Raw genomic sequence first — 19,171 nt, 5'->3', positions numbered from 1 at the left:
TCACGGTCCCTGCAAGCATTCTCGTCGTCCTTACTTACTTTCTTTCATCCCTCCCTCCCTCCCTCCCTCCCTCTCTCCCTCCCTCTTTCCCTCCTCCTTCCTTTCTCTTGCTCTTCCAGAATGTTGCCTGATGCAAGAAGGTAAGATGGAAAGCGGGGAAGGGGAGAGCTGGAACCCATCATGAAGCGGATGAAGAGATGAAAGTAAGTACGATGAGAATTCTTGCCTGTCTGCAGGGAACTTGACGTTAGGTGGCTTCTGATATAGTGGACATTGGCAATCCTGGACAGTACTTGAAACCTTTTGACAATGCTAAATCAGTGGTTCTCAACCTCAGGGGTGTGACAACCCCCCCAATATCCTACATATCATATTTACATCACAATTCATGACAGTAGTAAAATTACAGTTATCAAGTAGCAATGAAATAATTTTACGGCTGGGAGTCACCATAACATGAGGAACTGTCTTAAAGTGTTGCAGCATTAGGAAGGCTGAGAACCCACCAAGGAATGGCACAGGCATAGAGCCTATAGAGCTTTGGAAATGGGAGCTTTTGCTGCTGTTATTTCTGACTCAGAGCCAGCAAATGGAGAACTATGTAAGCCAAACTCCCACAGTGTATAAAACTGATGTCAGTTGAGCGACTGAGCATTTATCTTGCGTGGCTGACACTAGTTCTTAAACAAGGTTTTGAGAAGCATGTCAACTCTAGAAACCAGAAATTGTTTTTTGTATGAAGAAGAAAATCCTCAAGTAGTAAAACCGATTCTGGGGCTGAGAAGTAGATCAACAATAGAAATGGCCACTGTGAAGCGGGTGGCGGCCAGTCAGCCATATCACAGCTTTCTAACTCCATGTTGAAATGAGACAGTCAGTGTGGGGAATGCTTATATCCAGTGACCATGAACACCTAACCACAGTGGTGAGAGTAGAGAAAAAGGAAGAAGGAGGCTATGGGATAAGAGACTCTTCAGGACACCATTTGTAGACAGGCTCCTTCTAATACCAGTGATGTAAGGCAAAGGAGGCTGGAGAGATGGTTCAGTAGATAAAGCATTTCCTATCCTAGTATGAGGCCTGAAGACTAGGACTCAGAAATCACAGAAAGCCAGGAAAAGGGGTGGCTACCTGTAATCCCACACTTGCAAGGCAGAGACTGGGATCTCTGGCGCAGGCTGGCTAGACAGAATGCCTGGATTGGCCAGTTCTAAGTTCAGTGAGAGTCTGTGCTTCAATAAATAACAGTGATGGGGGAAGATATACAGCATCAAGTTTGGGCCTCCACACTCATGCATATACATATGCTGGAAAACATGTATACCCATACATATATGCATACACATATACACTCATATCACACACACACACATACACACACATACACACATGCACACACACACACACAAATATTAAAGGAAATTACAGAGAGAGTGGACAAAACATCACACGTTAACCCAGTGACTACTTTGGGCACAGTTAAGATTTTCCAGCCATCAACAATGAAACAGGAATTAAGCCAGGGATGGAAGGTGGGCCAATATCCCACCTCTGAGCACTTTTCTTACATCTACTTTGAATTCTTTACTTTGGAAACAGTTGTTTGACTTTTGTGTAAATTGTTAGATCTCCAGGCTGGAGCTCCAAGTCAGAGCCTGCACTGTAGAACTATAACCAGCACTGCTCATATAGAGGTGTATACCCCGGAGCTCCCGCATGGTCCCTAATGCCCGACAGGCAGCAGATACACCTGAGGTCTTCTCACAGAACCACAGCTAAGGAAAGGCAAGCCAATGCAGTGTCATGAGACATCCCACCACGGAAAGGCTTAGTGAGAGCTCAGAAACTTCCCAAGCTTTCCTAAGTCATATGCTATCCATTGTGAGGTTAGTAACATCTTCTCAAGAGAAACACAAGGAGCTGCATTTCGCATGACTGCACAGGTCCAGGCAAGAATGATGTGATCACAAAGCTCAGACTTTCCAGATAATGTTGTTTTTATTATGCAAAAATGTATGACTTTTCTACAAAAAATAATACATCTGATATGTATCGGCACTTCATAAAGTGTCTAGGACACACTCACTAATCAGGAAGGTGCAATCCATAATACGATAATTCGATACTACTTTTTCCTAAGGACAAATAAAAAATACTTCGAATGTGCTTTCCTTTCCTAAAGCAAGTCCTATATCTTTACTTAATATTTAATTCATACTGAAAAGACTCTTTTTGTGGTTCTTTGGCTGTTAGCCCAGGAAAATAAGAAAGACTTCCTCTAGTGCAACTTTAAACCCTCAGAGGGTGAAGAACAAAAGGCCCATTCAGAAAAAGTGGAAGAGAAAGGAAACGGAGCTCTGTCAGCCACTTACACATTGGTGGTGAAGATGCCATAGATCAGATCCAGCTCGGGCAGGAAGAAGGTGCCCTGCAACTCGTTGTAGTAGAAGGGCACCTCACCAGGCCGGGAGCAGTTGAGGCGAGCCTTCATGAAGGTAGTCCAGGTATCCTCGAGAAGAAATCGCCCTCCAATGTCATTCTTGCAGACACGGGCGGCCCTGGAGAACACGGTCTTCCCACAGTCATGTTCCACGGCGTTTTCTCGAAAGAAGAAGTAAGTGAAATTTCCGATGTCATAGGAAGACACAAAGTTTGGTTCTGGAAAGAAGAGGAGAAAACATCAATGTCATATGTTTTTCCTTTTCTTAAAAGTCTTATCTGATAACCTTTGTTTTTCTCCCGAAGGAAATATGGTTCTGGTTGACAACTACTAGTGCTGACAAGAAAAAAGAGAAACATGAGAGGGGCTGCAAACACCTTACTGATACAAGCTATATCATTTCCATGCATGGTTTTGCATGTGTCTTAAGAAGATATCAACAGTGTGATTCTCCCTCAGTCATCCTGAGGAAAGTCTGCATCCAAGTTCACAAGGCGACAGTGTCGTTTAGGAATCTCTTTAGGAATATAGACATATACATCTGCACCTATAAATGCAATAACAATTAATGACAAAAGAGGCCATGGATGTGAAGGAGTAAAGAAGGGCATATGGGAGAGTTTGCAGGGAGGAGAGGGAAGAGGGAAATGATCTAAGTATATTGTAATCCCCCCCCCCAAATTTAAAAAGGCGACTAAACAAAAGAAACAAGTAAATAGCACATGTTCACAGATCAGCACATGTTCGACTGTTTGAAAATCCTTCCTTATACTTGAGAAAGAGAGGAAGAAAATGAGGTCCAGAGGACTGAGGAATTCTGGACTTTAAAGTAACACTTGTTCATGACAGTCAAACGTATGCACACATGCATGTTACTGGACATAATTTATGTGCTTTCACTAAAGCCTTAAAATGATTTTTTGAAGATAAAAACTGAGTCAAAACCACAAACCACCAGGGTGATACCCTGAATTAGCTTTAGCATCCGCCGTTACTATGGTGACCTGGTAACTGTGACAATCAAGCCTTGTTTTCTGATTTCTAGGTCACCAAGGGAATGCACAAAGAGGGAAAATGAGTGTTGAAACAATCTGGAATCTTTACGGTCTCATAATCAGTGGAAATACAATAACATATAAATGCTAAAATCATGGTGAAGCCTATTTAACCATCAGGCTTATTAGGAATTTAGGAATCAGAATTGTACATATAGCGCTTAGAGTGTTATCTTTTTAACTTGGGATTAAGCCTAATGATAATGGAAAAGCAAAGTTTTCACACACTTCTATGCCCTAATTCATTTCTTTAAAAACTCCCAGGAACCAGTTCCACCTCTCTTTCATTTATTTTCAAGGCAACTCAACTCATTCAGTAAACATCAGGATTTTATGGTGTACTTAGGATAATCATGGCAGTAACCTTTGATATTCAGAATTAATAGAGAGACACAGCAGCTATATCTACAAGGATCCACTTTTAGGGACAATTGTTTTGTTCTGGGGCAATTGACCAGGCCTTGTACTTGACAATACCTGATTGATTGCACCAGTTTGAATTCTATTGACAGGACGACTGAGAATAGTCTTGCTAGCAAGATAAGCCCTCAATGTTAATAAGACACACACAAGCTCATCTTGGAGCTGGAATAGTCAGGACACAGCACAAAGACTGACCCTACTTTCATCATGTCCAGGAGAACTGTCACCAACTGTCAATCATCTCTTTATCATCAAAAATGTCTTAATACAGCTCTACATTTAAAAAATATATAAATAAAATAATTAGCATATCTACTCTGCTTTTCCTTCAGCTCTTTATATCATTCTGAGGCTAATTTAGTAAATATAAAATGATACATAGAAATCCTGACAAGAAATGATTTAATTTCTATGCCACCAAGCATTTGTTTTTAGGTCACTGATGCTTTTACCTGGAACAGATACATTTGGAATAAACAAACTAAATTGCACTGAAACATGACATGATGATAGATGCATGCACAGTTACTGGACACTTTAGGATCCCGGAGAGAGACTCACTAAGTCAGGTGTCTCTCTGGCACACAAATAAAATACTGAGGAATTTTTAAAAAAGTAATACTAATTAAAAATCTCCAAGAGAGAACTATTACAGAAACAGTTGATAAAATCAAAGACAAATGACAAAACTATATTTAGTGTTTATAGAAAATCGTCATCTGTATGCATAGATTCATTTCAGAATGTACCCTGTACCCAGGTTCACATGTCCAGATTACAATGTGAGATTTTATCCAAACCAGGCAAATCACCCACCACCAGCATCAATAGTAACAGTAAACCTCATGTCAACTGGAAATGATTAGCGCTGAAGAGATGGCCTAGCAGTTAAAAGTGCACACTGCTCTTCCAGAGAATCCAAGTTTGGCTTCCAGTATCCATATTCTGAAGCTCACAACTACCTATAATCCCAGGTCCCAGGTACCCATGTGTGTCCATATACACACATATGCACATAATTAAAAACAAATGTTAAAAAATAACCCTGACCAGATAAAGAGAGCACTTGTATGTGCCCTGCCTGGGGCTAAGGTTGACAGTACTCAATTGGGAAGCATGAGGCAGATTCACCAACACTTATCAAACATTCTCCCAAAATACTCACCTCTGCCATTCCTATGGGGCCCAATATATGATGAAATATGGTATCTATCTCTAATACATCACAACTGTCCAGTAGGAGAATTACCACAAAGAAGGTGATCCATGCTACTTCTAGGATTTGAGTTTATAATAAAAATAACTCAACTCTGAGAAACTAGTTCTTGCACTATTCTGTGAGCTATGCTCTGGGCTGTTAAACTTACAAGAAACAGAGAGATAGGTGCTGCTTTATAGTGAAGGATACTAAAGAGTTTAATAATCCGGTCAAGTTCACAAGCCAGCATCTTGTGTGGTCAGGAAGCCCCAAATCAGACTGTCTAACCTTAAAGCCTGCACATTCATTTAGAATTACAAAGGACTGAGAACGAAATGCCATAAAACATAAAATTCTTCCAGTTCCTTAATATACGGTCAGCAGGCCAAGCAGATATACCAGTAGATAAGAACACTTGCTATCACACTAAGAGGACCTGAGTTCAAATCCTAAGCACACAGCATGGCTGTGTGGGTCTGAGGGTAGAGATTGGTAGGTCCCAGAAGCTCACTGGCCAGCCTTGCTAAACAAAATGTTGAGTTGCTGTTTGGTAAATTTGTTTCAAAATATAAGGCAGAGAGCAGGAGAGTAAGACACTCCAGATACTTCTGTGGCCTCCATGTGTTCAAATATAGACTTCTATACCTACATAGGCATGTGTCCATATACTGCACACATGGTAGACAACATACTGCAACACACACACACACACAGACACACAGACACACACACACAGACACACACACACACACACACACACACACACACACTAACAGGATTTGATGAGTACTCTTGCATGAAGAGCCATACTCATCAACTGACAGTGCTAAGTTGGTTTACTTTGGTACATGCTGAGGAGGATTTAGAATGCAATAGAAAAGAGGGTTAAATGTCTGAAAGGAACACTGCCCTCAGCTCTCAAAAACATTAAGGATGATAAAGGAAGAAGGGGCAGTGGGAAGCCGAGGCCAAGCTGCTCAAGAGACTCATGCGCAAGGATGTAGTCAGAGCTGCAGGTTTAAATGGAATGTCTACACCTGCCCTCTCAGTGCTCTCCTAGTACCCAGTCCACATGTCTCATGCAGGTTTCCCATGGAAGGTAAGCATATTCACCCATAGCTTCTTCCTTCTTCCATAGAAAGCCTTCTTAAGTCTGAAAGCCACTGACACATTTCAATAGAAATGCTCACAAGCACCTTTCTTTCTTGTTTGAGAAAACAGAACTTGGGTTGAGCCTGTAGAAGCTATTGTTCTGTAGTTTACTACACTGTATAGGTCATACTGATATTGGAACTGAGCCCATTTGGAAACAAGCCCTGCTGCCCCACAGTGAACCTTGAGGTGATGACCAGTCCCTGTCTGTGTGACCAGCTGCTCGATCAGGAAGCTCCACATCTTTTGAAACTCATCTAGCATCATGCTGCATTTCCAAATACAATGAGAATACCAAAATAACCATCAAACAGGCAGTCATATACCTTGTGCTTATAGATGTAAATTTGGAAGAAGAGGTCACCAATCCCACCAGGCGGAATCACAAGATTCACACTGTTTTCCTCCATTATTTGAGTTTTGTCTCTTGTTAAAACGTGACTCACTGCAAACTAGTATGTGTGATTGTTGAAGGAACTGAACAGGCCATAAATCGAGCACTGCTGTCTTGTCTATGATGGATATTAGAAAGAGCAATCTCAGAGATCATTTATACATCACTACTATCAGAGCTACCGATGAAGAGCAGATTTCTCGCTGACTAATTCAGAAACAGCTCTATGTGAGCGTATCTATCAATATGGGAGTGGAGAAGTCATCGTTTCTCATATTTGTGAAGCATCGAATTATAGATTACAGAATATCATGCAACATGTGTCAGAAAGATGATGAGGACTGGCCACCATGAAATAAGAACCTTATAAAATGATGACCATGCAGTTGGCAGCATCAAGATGTGACTCACAACATGAATACATGAGTGCAATGAGAGGGTGCCGTTAAAAAGCCTCAGAGAGGAGTCTGGCCACAGAAAATCAAACAGCATCCATCTGAGGGAAGTCTCTTAATCTACTCTTTCTACTCTAATGTCCAACGCATCTACATGGGAAGGCAGTATTCCTAAAAGGCTTAATCTGGGGGCTGCCTCACTGGTAGTTACTGACATAGAGTCAGTGAGAATGTCCATGAAAGACATGAAAGAACTCTAGTGTTTCAAGCTTATATAATGTGTACTAGAATCAAAATCCATGAAAAAAAAATCACTTGAAAAGACCACCTTGCAAAATGCTTGTGGAAAGCAAAGTTGACATCACTGGGCATGGAGCCCATGTGTGCTGCAAATGTACTCTGGACTGAACCATTGGTGTGTGCCATGTTCTGTCATCCTACATGAGTATTGGCAGCACTGAAGATATACTCTGAAGGACTGTGTGATGAAGGGCTGGCACTTGGTAAGAGCCCAAGAAATGATGGCTAATTCTTTTGTTTCATCCTTTGTCCTTCCTGTTCCTTCACACTAATTTGTTTTTGACAGAGCTTCAAATAATACTAACAATGAATGATCGAACGTATCCTGCATGCATCATGCTTAAAGATGATCAGGATTTGGGAAGCATACATGCATCTCGGCTGAGTTTTACCAACAGGAGGCCACTTCACAATTAGGAAAATGAATTAATAAAAACATTCTTTACATATGACAAACAGCAAATCACTCTAATTTGTAAGTGTCGTGATGAAGCTATTTCCATATATATTATACCTTTTAGACCCACCATGCTATGGTTTCTTTGTCATAACCACAACAAAATGTCCTGTAGAAACCTTCAAAATAAAGTTTACCTTCATTTAGGCATTTATTTGGACCACCCAGTTTTATGTAGGTACTTATGTAACTTAATTTAAATGTCCTTTCACCTTTAATGAGTGACCATAGACCTTTTCCTAAGATTTCAACTAGATCACAGATAGAGTTTTTTTCATAGGTGATACTCATCTCTGTGTGCATGTGCACGTAGGTTCACGTGTATCACATACATGTAGTACTGAGGTGTAGGTATACACGGCTCAATACTTCCATCTACTGGCTGTATGAACTTTAATTTATTTGGCCATTATTCTCTCTGATTTAGAATGGCAATAATGATACACCACTTTAAGTATCACTGTGAGACTCAAAGAGAATGTATGCCAAGTGCCAAGCACTTGGTTGGCAGTCATCAAAGTACAGAACAAAAATTCCATTTCATTATGTAGATTGAATGAACACATACAATAATCAGATCATCTCTATTTACGTGACAACCTTCCTCCATTCTGCATATGAAATAGGGGCACTACTGCTTCCAGTTTGTCTGGGGCAATATGGCTACAGAGACTGTGCTGTACACAAAGCCTCCAATGTCATCTGTAGCATAGCTCCCTCACCAGCAAACTGAACAGCCCCTATGCTGTCCTGAGTATTCATTGGACCCTTTGTAAACAGACAATGTCCATTTCTTGAAACAGTGCAAATGCACCTATAAGACAGAGCCCAGTGAATAACTGCAATGGTGACTAGGACCCTGGATATCAACAGCAGTTAGCCAGAGGGACGAGAGGGAAGGGCAAGAGTGAGGTCAGAAAGGACAACAGACCACTGGTAGGATAAATGCTCAAATGCTTGAGAGAAACCCGTGAGAGTGGACAGGACTGGAATGGAGCCAGGGTGGGACAGAAGATTTGGGGCAGATAACCAGGACAGACTTATAATCCATAATGGAGAGTTGGGGGTGGGGATATTCAGATTTCTGTGGGATTTGAGGTGGGAGTGAAGTGTGAAAGCATAGAGCAAGCATAGCCTTGGTTATCCTGTACCATCCACTGTCAGAAGGCAAGTCAGAAGGAAAGCTGAAACACTAGTTCAAGAGACATTGGCGGGGAGTATGACCAGCTGTAGTTCACTGTGAGGCATATGACCAGTTGCAGTGCATTGTGGGGGAGAATGACCAGTTGCAGTGCATTGTGGGGAGTATGACCAGCTGCAATGCATTGTGGGAAATATGACCAGCTGCAGTGTGTTGTGTGGAGTATAATCAGCTGCAGTGCATTTTTTTTTTTTACAGGGACTTAATGATTCCCAAAGGAGTAACTTCTAGAGTGTCCCACCTTCCTACTAAAGGAGAACCACACACACTCATGCTCAGCCATCTAGAGAACAGCTACTCCCTTGTAGACTTCCCCAGCTCTTAGGGAAACTTGGCTTACACACTCCATCTTAAAGCACCAAAGCCATTGGTGTCCACTGTGCCTTCAGCCCGGGTGTAGCCTCTGGTTGCTTTACACATCCTTATCACAGCGTCCAAGTCACAGAGCTGCAGGCTCTTTAGTGCTCATTTCCTGAGCATGTCTAAGCACCTTTAAAGTGGAACATTTCCATTTGCAATGCTCTTTTTTTTCTCTGATGGTCCTTTGGCTCTTTTAGAATCATCTTTTATTGAAACAAGTGATAATTTAATTTCTAATATATATATGTGTATATATATATATGATTTTTAATTGCAGTGATATATATATATATATATATATATATATATATATATATATATATTCAAAATAAAACACATGAAATTCATTTGAAAGACAATCTCTGCCGCAACACTGTATTTTTTTTTAATCAAGTTTTCTTCTTGCCAAGCTACAACAGAATAAGTAATTCCATATGATGGTTCTATCTCTGTTTCCTTGTTTGACTGGGTCCAAAGAAAAGCACAAACAGAACAAATAAAGATAAAACCCACAGAGAGTGAGCTGTCTTTCATAGTTCGTGATGAGTGCACTAAAGCAGGAAGCCATCCACTGGGGAAAACTAATGCTTAACAGAGGGAGAGGAACAGAACTGTGCATCTTACAAACAGCGATAACATCCTCTTGGATCAAGAGGATGGTCCACAAAAGGACCCAAGGCAGACAGAAAGGAAGCAATATTAGCAACGAGCACGGGAGGAATGCAAGACTCTTACAAAGGAAGCATCTAGCATTGTGAGACAACGAGCATGTAACATTTCTCTAATTTACATCTGTGCTAATAAATGTCTCCATATTTTCCCTGGAGGGAGATCTCTTTCCTCCTGTATGGATTTGAATATGGAGTTCCATGTAAACCGGTGCACAGTTTGTGCCTTTACTGCAATATATCACCCATTCTCCTTTGAGATGTACAAATCAAAACCCACAGGTTCTAAGTGACTCGTTGGCAAGCACAGAAACTCCTGAGACAACCAAGGGCAGTGTGCCTCCAGGCTTTCAGACACTCAGTGCTCGGTTAATGTCACATTATTCTCAAAAAAAAGCAGTATCAAAATTGATTTCTTACATCCCATAAAGGGCTGTGTTAAATCATTCTGCCGACTTGTCTTTTTTGGCTGGGTAATTTGGGTTCATTATATCCTTTTTTGTAATGCTTCAATAATGAAGAAAATTATCAACCTTTTCTGAAAGTACACATGGCTCTCTCTCATAGCAGTTTTGCACATAGACATATGTATCAGTGGAAAGGAACAGCCTAGGTATGATGCTAGTATGTCCTGGTGTGAGTCTAAACATAGAGAGAGGGTTGGTAGCATGTGGTAGGCAAGAGGTGTGATCGACGAAGTGTGAAGTGGAGTCTGTTTTCAAATCCTAGGTCTCTACTAGCTGTGGTGAAGATGTCATCTTGGAGGACTGCAGGGAAGACTGCTAATGAGTTGGATGTGGGTGTCCCTTTTAAGTGAAGTACTCTCCCTCGTCTTTGAGACTCTCCCATGTACCTAGTGTGGTAATAAGACTACAGCAGCCAAGAGGCAGAACATACATAAAAGAGAACTTATTAAGATATTTATTCATGTACATTATAAGGATAATCATATATTATTTGTAAGAATTTCCGAACTACGTCAAATCAATGCTGCATAGCATTTTCACCCTGATCCGTCCTTCTGATGAACAAGATTTGGGAGGAACACTAAAAATTTCATTGTACTTCTGTGTGCTACGTATCACAGAACGTGATACTTGTACTATGGTGATGTTTGTAGATCTCAAGTGAGTCCTCCATAGGCAACCATGGGTAGAATATTAGATTCAAGGGAGCTCAGGAATTTGCATGTCAACCAAACAAACGGTTCCTCAATGAGGAAACAAGCAAGTCCCTTGGTGCTGATAAGATGACTTCCACACTGAGCTCATGGTGAGATTTTCAAGCTTGCTCAGGCCTTTGTTTTTCATGTTCTATGCAAAACCTCAGTTTCCAAATTTAATCGCACAGTACTGTCTTGTACACGCCCTCTCCTTTAACTTTTCGTAGGTTTTCGGTTTCCCCTGATCTGACTTGTCACTTTCATGAAGGCGGGTTTTATAGCTTCTATTTTAAGCTTTGGCTATTAAACATTGATTGCCCTGCCTTACAGTAATCATTTAATAAGGGCTAGTAATGATTAATATTTTAACGCATTAAAGCTGTTAAGAAATTTCTCTAAACAAATAAATTTGTTTTAAGAGTAATTTTGGCACAAAGGGGGAAAAATCTGGTTTTGAAAATGAAGTTTGCCTTCAAACATACACTTGAGTGTTCCAGATGCCTGCCTAATGTTATTCAGTCAATGACACTGGCTTTGACAAGTGATTACATGCATAATGGCTGAGGAGAGGGCAGAGGAGCCAGGCGCTAAGGTTTGGATGCTGAGTCAGTGTGGAACACACAACTCTTGGTTTTTGTTTTGCTTTGAGTTTTTTTTGTTTTTGTTTTATTTTCTTTATGATTCTAGGTTACAACCGAGATATTTTGCCTTATGTAACAACACCATTTATTCTGTTTAAGAAATGCTCTAATCTCCTATTCATTCAACAAGTGCTGACTGGCCCTCAGGTCCTAAGACCACAGAGATGGCCCTACCTCAAGCTTGCCCTCAAGAAAGTTACAAACTAATGAGGGAAACAAACAAACAAAGTCAGTTATCCTTTGTATTTGTTTTTTTCAGTCCATTCAAATTGCCATGACAAAAATATCAATTTGCTTATTACACAGAGCAGAAATTTCTTTCCCAAAGGACTGGGGGCTGAACACTGCAGGCTGAGGGCCCTTCATGTTGGGTGAAGGTTTATTCCTTTCACAGATCTCACATGATGAAAGAGGTGAGGCTACTCTCTGCACTGGGATCTTTTTAAGGAGGGTACTAATCCCCTCCTGAGGGTTCCACCTTTGGGACAGAGTCGCCTTCTACATATTTCATATAGTGCATAAGTAATTTTTTATTCTGTGAACTCTAGAATGCAGACTATGGCATTCATTAATTCATTTGTTCAAGTATCATCAACCAAGCCCAACTCCATATCTCTGCAAATGCAACATAAAGTGGAGCGCTTCACAGGAGCGCTTCACTCCAGTGATTGGTAGTTAAAGAATATAGTGGCTAATGTTAAAAACTGACTATAGCAAAGGATCATGAGGGCTAGAGAGCAAAAGTGTGATGTTTAAATAATATGGTCAGGATGATGGTCCATGAAGAAGGGGATATTTGAAAACTCAGATCAAAGCACTTGGCCAGTTGGAAAAAACATGTTAGTTGATTTTTCAATGCCATACACTGTTCAGCCAGTGAAAATTGGCAATACATAGAAAAACAACTTTAAGATACACCAATACAGGCTTCAGGTACAGCAGGGGTCTGTCTACAGAGAGTACATGGATTGAGTTGACATGAGTGCAGAAGAAGGGGTGTTAATAAAGGACATCCAGGTGCTGCTTCAGTTCAGATGACATTCCCGTTGCCCTTTGGGAACAGTAAGTCAGCAAGGCTACTAGAGGCTCAGGGGTCATAACATGGACATTCCTATGAGGGTGTTCAAAAGGCAAACTGGGATGCTTGGGTTGACTGTATTATTTAGCAATTACTTGTGAAAGACAGATGATGGAAAGATGATAGATGGACAGATGAATGGTAGATGACAGATATGTAGATACACACAGACAGATGGATGGATGATAGGTATGCCTAAGTGAAAGCCAGTAGGTCTCAAAAGTAGACAACTTCCCCTGGGAAATATTTGAGACTATATGCATTTATTTTTGTTTTATAACTTAAGGAGGTGGGAATAGTAGGATCTAGTAGGCAGGGATCACAGATGATACTAAACAATCCCCACAAAGACAATTCCTTTCCCATAACAAAGAATTATCGGAACGAAAACAAAAGTAGCCTCAATGAGGTGAGGATGTATAGCTGCATATATAAATTGTGTTGGGCACAAAGCCACCCAATCTTTGAAGATATTGAAATAGCAAAACAATAAGTATTATACTAGCAAAAAAATCCAGATTCTCTCTTTCTGCACACTCTGAAATGAGTGCTCAGGTGATGCATCCCACAGCATGGATAGACACTGCCCATGTGAGTGTGGCAGTGTTCACATGAGCACACACCCACATACACAGGGATGATGACTGAGAGCATGCAGGACACTCACACAACTACACACATCTCTGAAGCTACACACAGGGCATTCACATAGCCATACATATCTGTGCAGCTGTCTCTGTCCAGTCTCTGGCTGTTTATTTAACAGGGGATTTGTTTCTTGCTTGTAATTGACTGATAATTTTCTGGAAATTTCCAGTTTCTTAAAAGAGAAATGAACACAAGTGAGGCACTTCTTCCAGGGGATGTTGCCACCACTGTGAAGAAGCCTGAAACTGTAGTGCTGAGTTTGCCTTCATAGGCTGAGCATGGAAGCCTTTATGACCAACTTGGCAAGCTGTGGATGGCAGAATCTAAACTTGACAAGATTTGGGTCCTGATGAACTCTCAAGACATTGAATTAAATTCTGAAGATGTTTGCCCCAAAGTGATGGACACATACACTGGAAACAATCTTGTTTTTAATTGTCAAATTTCCTGGAGTCCTTTGTAGGCAAATGGGATCTTGATACTGTCTGAAAATGTCATATATTAATTTCTTGTTCAAAATATACTACGTAGATATTAAGGAATAGTACATATGACCACACATGTGTCTATGACTCAACATTCAACTTCCTAGATTTTAAACAGCAACACACAGAAGAAAGAGCTGAACACTGATGGGTGGTCTTGTCCATATCGGCTGACACTATTGGCTCTATTAGCCTGGCTTACAGTGCTGGAAGAATTACTCCTCCCCACAGTACTAAAGAATGTACTGCTATTTATCAGTGCTAAATGCATTATACCTTGAAGATGAAGATTTTGTTCTTCTTTATAAAGTATGACTGCAGTTTTAAGCAACAACTAGCCAAGTACCACAAACAAAACAACAGGAGGCTCGGGGTGACTCGGAGACTTACCATTGAGCCATTTTGAGTTGTACTGTGCAGTTCGAAGCGGAGGTAAGGTACCCAGACTTCGATAAATGGCTGGATCTCGTCCTGGGAAATCCATGGCTGTTGCAGCATAGAGCTCACCACTGGCAGTGAGTAGAGCTGTAGAATTGTGCTGGGGACTGTAGGGACAGCGGGCCATGCCACTGATCTGATCATGGATCTCAGTCAGGTTACTTAACTGTGGGTGAAGATGAGAAGAAAACGAGCTAACTCAGAAAAATCCAATCCAATGTGCTCATGTTCCACTTCATGCCACTGTTAGACACACGTGTCCCATGTATGCGCTGGGTGTGTGAGATGTAAGACTTTCCTAACTTTCACTTTCTGAAAGAAAACAGCTCTCTGTAACCTTGGCCAGAGAATATATCCTTGTAGTTACAGAACACCACGCTAGTGATACAATATAAAGCAAGACATGGCTTTGGCATAGGATGTGTGAATGTCGACTGCTTTCTACTTTAATGAAGAATCCAAGTTTAATATTTATAGATATGTGAATCATAAAAAGGAACTATGTTCATGGTATTAACCTGACAAAAAAAGATATCTTTAAATACTACCTAGTGATAAGCATGTGTCAGTATTCTGTACTGTGTTGTACACATTTCTTACATTTTTTCTTCCCTCCTGTTCAGTGCTGAAAAATCTGCATGTATGTCAAGTATCAACTGGCTTCCAAGATTCTGATTTCCATCTAATTAAACATGACTATAGCTTTTATTTTTCTTCTTTTGTATTGGAGAATTTTGACCAGACTCAATTCCAATTTGATTCTTGACTTTTAATTGAGTTAGAAAAAAAACATGAAGATGGTTTATGTAAAAACAGCAAGTTCACCTTCTCCTCCGCTTCTGGAAACATAGTCCTCAGGAAATTACACAAAGTCTTTACATCTCAGGGTTTTCCTTAAAAAAAAAAAAACTACCCCTCCCTCCAAGTAACAACTTCTTGGCATAGATATTGAGGATGAATTTAAAATTTAAAATAATGACCACTAAGCCTAGATGATAAGTTAAGGTTTTAGGAGGAGATGTAATATCCATAAATTAACATAATGGTGTTTCCTAGTTATATTTCTCAAAGATGATTAAATTAATATCCTGAATTAAGAAGATAGCATGCATATCTAATGGCTCTACCATGCTTCTACAGGGAGACTAGTAAGATGAAAGCCCCATCTATAGCAACAGTTATAGCATTACATTGCCCATGGATGGTTGCTCATTTTATTTTTGGCATACCTTGTATCCAGTTTATAGATATTTTCTTCCCATATGAGTTGTGATTTTATAGCACTTTAGCAATTGATAATATTTCTACCACTACGGAAATAAAAAAGAAGTATATGTTTATGATTGACGCTAAGCGCCATTCATTGGGAAAATGCTGACTGAAGTAGTTTCAAAGCATACTTCAATATGTAGTGTCCAATTAATTTCTGCTTTTTCATATAAATGACAGTCTTGGTTGATTAGAAGTAAACACATCAAGTATTTCTTCAAGGCAGCAATGTTGCAAAGGTGCTTTCCCTTGGTAAACAGAAACACTTTTACAATGGGGCTTTGAAATTCATCATGCTTGGCTGCTCCTGGTATAAGTTTGTTGAAGTTCAACATGGACACATACCGAGCGGATGGTACAGACAGGTGTGAAGGCATTGGTACCACAGGTGAATAGCCGGTCCCCGCCCACTAAGAGCACTCGTATGTAGTTCTGACATTCCTCCTGAAAAGCAAAAGTATAAGAAACACATTAATAATTCCTGAAGGCAGGAGGGATGGTGAGTTTCGATATTCTATGTCTGCTAGGCAGAGATAAAACAGCCCATCTCAAGTGTTGACTAAAGGCAACAATGACACTGTCAACCTTATGTCTAGACCCAGATACTTGGTCTGTAGATTGTATTTGCAAAGGCAAATGTGTATATAATTATAGCTTCCATACATATGTCTTCTTTTGACAAACATGAATCCATGTTGAATTGTACTACAAACCTTTAAGATTTCTGAAATACATATAAGAAAATAAATAATATTAAGTCAGTTGACACTGTTCATGAAAGTATTGGCTGCTTTAAAAAGCTCATGAGGCCTCAACCTTATGCAAAATGATTTACTCAACTAAGGAAGACTGAGAAAGGGAGAAATAAATAGTCTTCCCTAGGGAAGAGCATGTTGTGGATAGCCCTGGTCCTGTATTTGGATGCTAATTCTATTTTCCTGGGAGGGCCTGCAGATGAGGAGTGAATCAGTATACAGGTGAGTTCTTGTGAACCTTCTGCCCACCTTAATTTGTAAAATAAAGTCTAGAGCTGGTGATTGGGAAGTAGAAGGAGGTGGAGCAGAAAAGTTTGGGTGAGAGGAGAAGGAAGGAGAGGAGAGATGGCAGCAGCAGATGTCTGTGTCTTTAGCAGCCTCAGGTAGTTATTCATATCAAGATTAGGAATTGGGTTAACAATTCTAATTGTGTGGGCATCTTGTGTATTGAGTATTTGCTGATATATAAACCCATTGGATAATCTTTAAGCATTAAGAGTTTTATTTCTACCCTGTACTGGAATTGTTATATCTACCACACAGAGGTGGTGGAGTTGGTCCTAGACCCATGCTTAGAGCTATGGACTCCACGGGGCTGACTGGCTAGACAACAGCCACACCAAAGTCTCCTAGGTCCTGGGCCGGCAGTCCTGGCCAGCCAGTGCCTCTGCTAGTTTGGGAACTTAGAGTGGGAACATGGCAGTCAGGCTGGGAACTAGCCAGATTGCCCAATTTTTCTGATACGTCCTGCAACAAGAGCACACCAATTATTTATCTGATACCAAATGGTCAATCCTAAAAATGTAAATACAAGTAACATATATGGACTGAGATGGTTATATATATATGTATTTAGGAATACACTCACACATATACACAAACGTACACAGAAATGTAGCACCAGTGAATGACAAACTGGCCATGAATTTGGAAGTGAGCAAGGATAGGTTTATGTAAGATCAAGGATAGGTATATATGACAGTTTGGAGGGAGAAAAAGGAAGGGGAAATGACATAATTATAATATAAAAACTTAAGACAAATGATTTTAAAAAGAGAACACACAAGCCTTTTATAAACATGTTGTAGCTCTAACATTTTTCCACTCAGAAAGTTGCATATGGAAACTACACATTGGAAAAAGCTGATGGTTATGAGCTCACACTAATCAAAGTGTAATATATGCATGCATAGAAGTGTTATAATAAAACCCATTTTTGTATAATTAATACATATTAAAACTACATTAAATACATAGAAAATGTCTATAAACAATTTTTAACTCCTTTACACGTAATGATATAACTAGCAGAGAAGTATTACTCAGAATGTTTGAGGAAGAACCTTGAGGTGAGGAAAGTCTTACAGGTTCTCTCCTAGCAAAGCACACATATCTCCATAGCACTGATGGACACACAAGCAAGTGGTTACTTAACAGAAGTAGAGGAACAAGGAAAAAGAATTGTTTTAATTGAAGAACATAGATAGAGCTGTCAATAAGTAGGGTCATGTGACAGGAAGCTACCCTCTCATTCAGCACTTACTGATTTGATACTCTTTGTCCTAGAAGTTACCGTTTATGCAGGAAAACCAGGATCATAACATTTACACCATAGCTGTTCACATGCTAAAATGAGGGGAGAGGCTCTCCACTGCTCTAAAAGGGAAGGGAAGACAAGGCCGTGGGAAGATTTCCTGGAAAGAAAGTTTAAGGGGAGACTGTGATTCACTGGAGCTACCAGGTGGAGGTGCATAGAGGACCCATGCAGGACTGCACTGAACAAAGGACACAGGCCATACTAGGCCAGGAAGATGGACTATGCCTGGGCAAAGCACCTAGGAAGGAAACGCCACAGGATATGGAACATTCACCGTGTGGCAGCAAAGGCCATACAGGTCAGGGTAATGAGCGTGCATTATACTCTGAGCCTGAGTTGGCCTCATGTTTTTTTATCAAAGGACTACTCAAGAACCCATGTGGAAGAGTGTGATGGGTAGGGATGCTCCTCTATGACTGGGCTCTTTCCCCTCTGTGCCTGGACCAAGTTGAGCTAGGAAAGGACAAAGGCACAATGGGATACATCGACAGAGTCTGCCTATGGGACTAGCACAGAGTGCCAGGATGCTGAGGTGATTTGGTTCACATAGAAACCCTGACAGAATAGATTCAATAGTACAGAAGTTCTGCTCTCTGGTCACGTGAGCTTCTTCGATTTCAGTAGCAGTGTGGGTTTGCATTATCTGATCTGCTGCATAGCCTGGCTCATACAATGCAAACTGTTCACTCACATGAACTTGTTCTATAAGGAGAGTGAGATATCAAACATATGATTCTCTTCGCTCCACTGCTAATAAAAACAGCACAGCATGATGGACTGACAAAACTGTTCAGGAAAAAAAAACAATAGAAAAATCCAATTGAAAAAAAAAACAATAGAAATTCCAGAAAATTTGAAAAATAATTGTAAATAACTGTAAATATTTTGGAACTGGGACAGAACAGTTGGGGGAGCAAAGTTTGTTTTGTTACCAAATCCTATGGTGACTGGGGAAAGGACAGTAAAGTTCCATCCAGCAAGGAACAGTATTAAAGGCATCAGAGAGTCACACAGTTGCTCATCCCAGGGGTGAGGAGACCAGGGCAAACACACCT

General features: G+C 40.4%; 1 protein-coding gene across 1 annotated transcript in view; it reads right to left on the bottom strand.

Moving 5' to 3' along the window:
- The window catches only part of Sema5a (semaphorin 5A), a 433,461-nt gene that overhangs the window by 131,251 nt on the left and 283,039 nt on the right, over positions 1–19,171 (bottom strand). The window contains exons 7-9 of the mRNA XM_028767632.1: positions 16,110–16,208; positions 14,448–14,661; positions 2,373–2,658 (exon numbers count right to left, since the gene is read on the bottom strand). Of these exons, the coding sequence (XP_028623465.1) occupies positions 2,373–2,658; positions 14,448–14,661; positions 16,110–16,208 (599 nt within the window). The remainder of the gene's footprint in view (positions 1–2,372; positions 2,659–14,447; positions 14,662–16,109; positions 16,209–19,171) is intronic.

This window comes from Grammomys surdaster, unplaced genomic scaffold (genome assembly GCF_004785775.1).
Source record: "Grammomys surdaster isolate TR1022 unplaced genomic scaffold, NIH_TR_1.0 174, whole genome shotgun sequence".
Lineage (NCBI taxonomy): Eukaryota > Metazoa > Chordata > Mammalia > Rodentia > Muridae > Grammomys > Grammomys surdaster.
The sequence above is the reverse complement of the archived record's forward strand: the minus strand, read 5'-3'. Positions and strand labels throughout refer to the sequence as shown.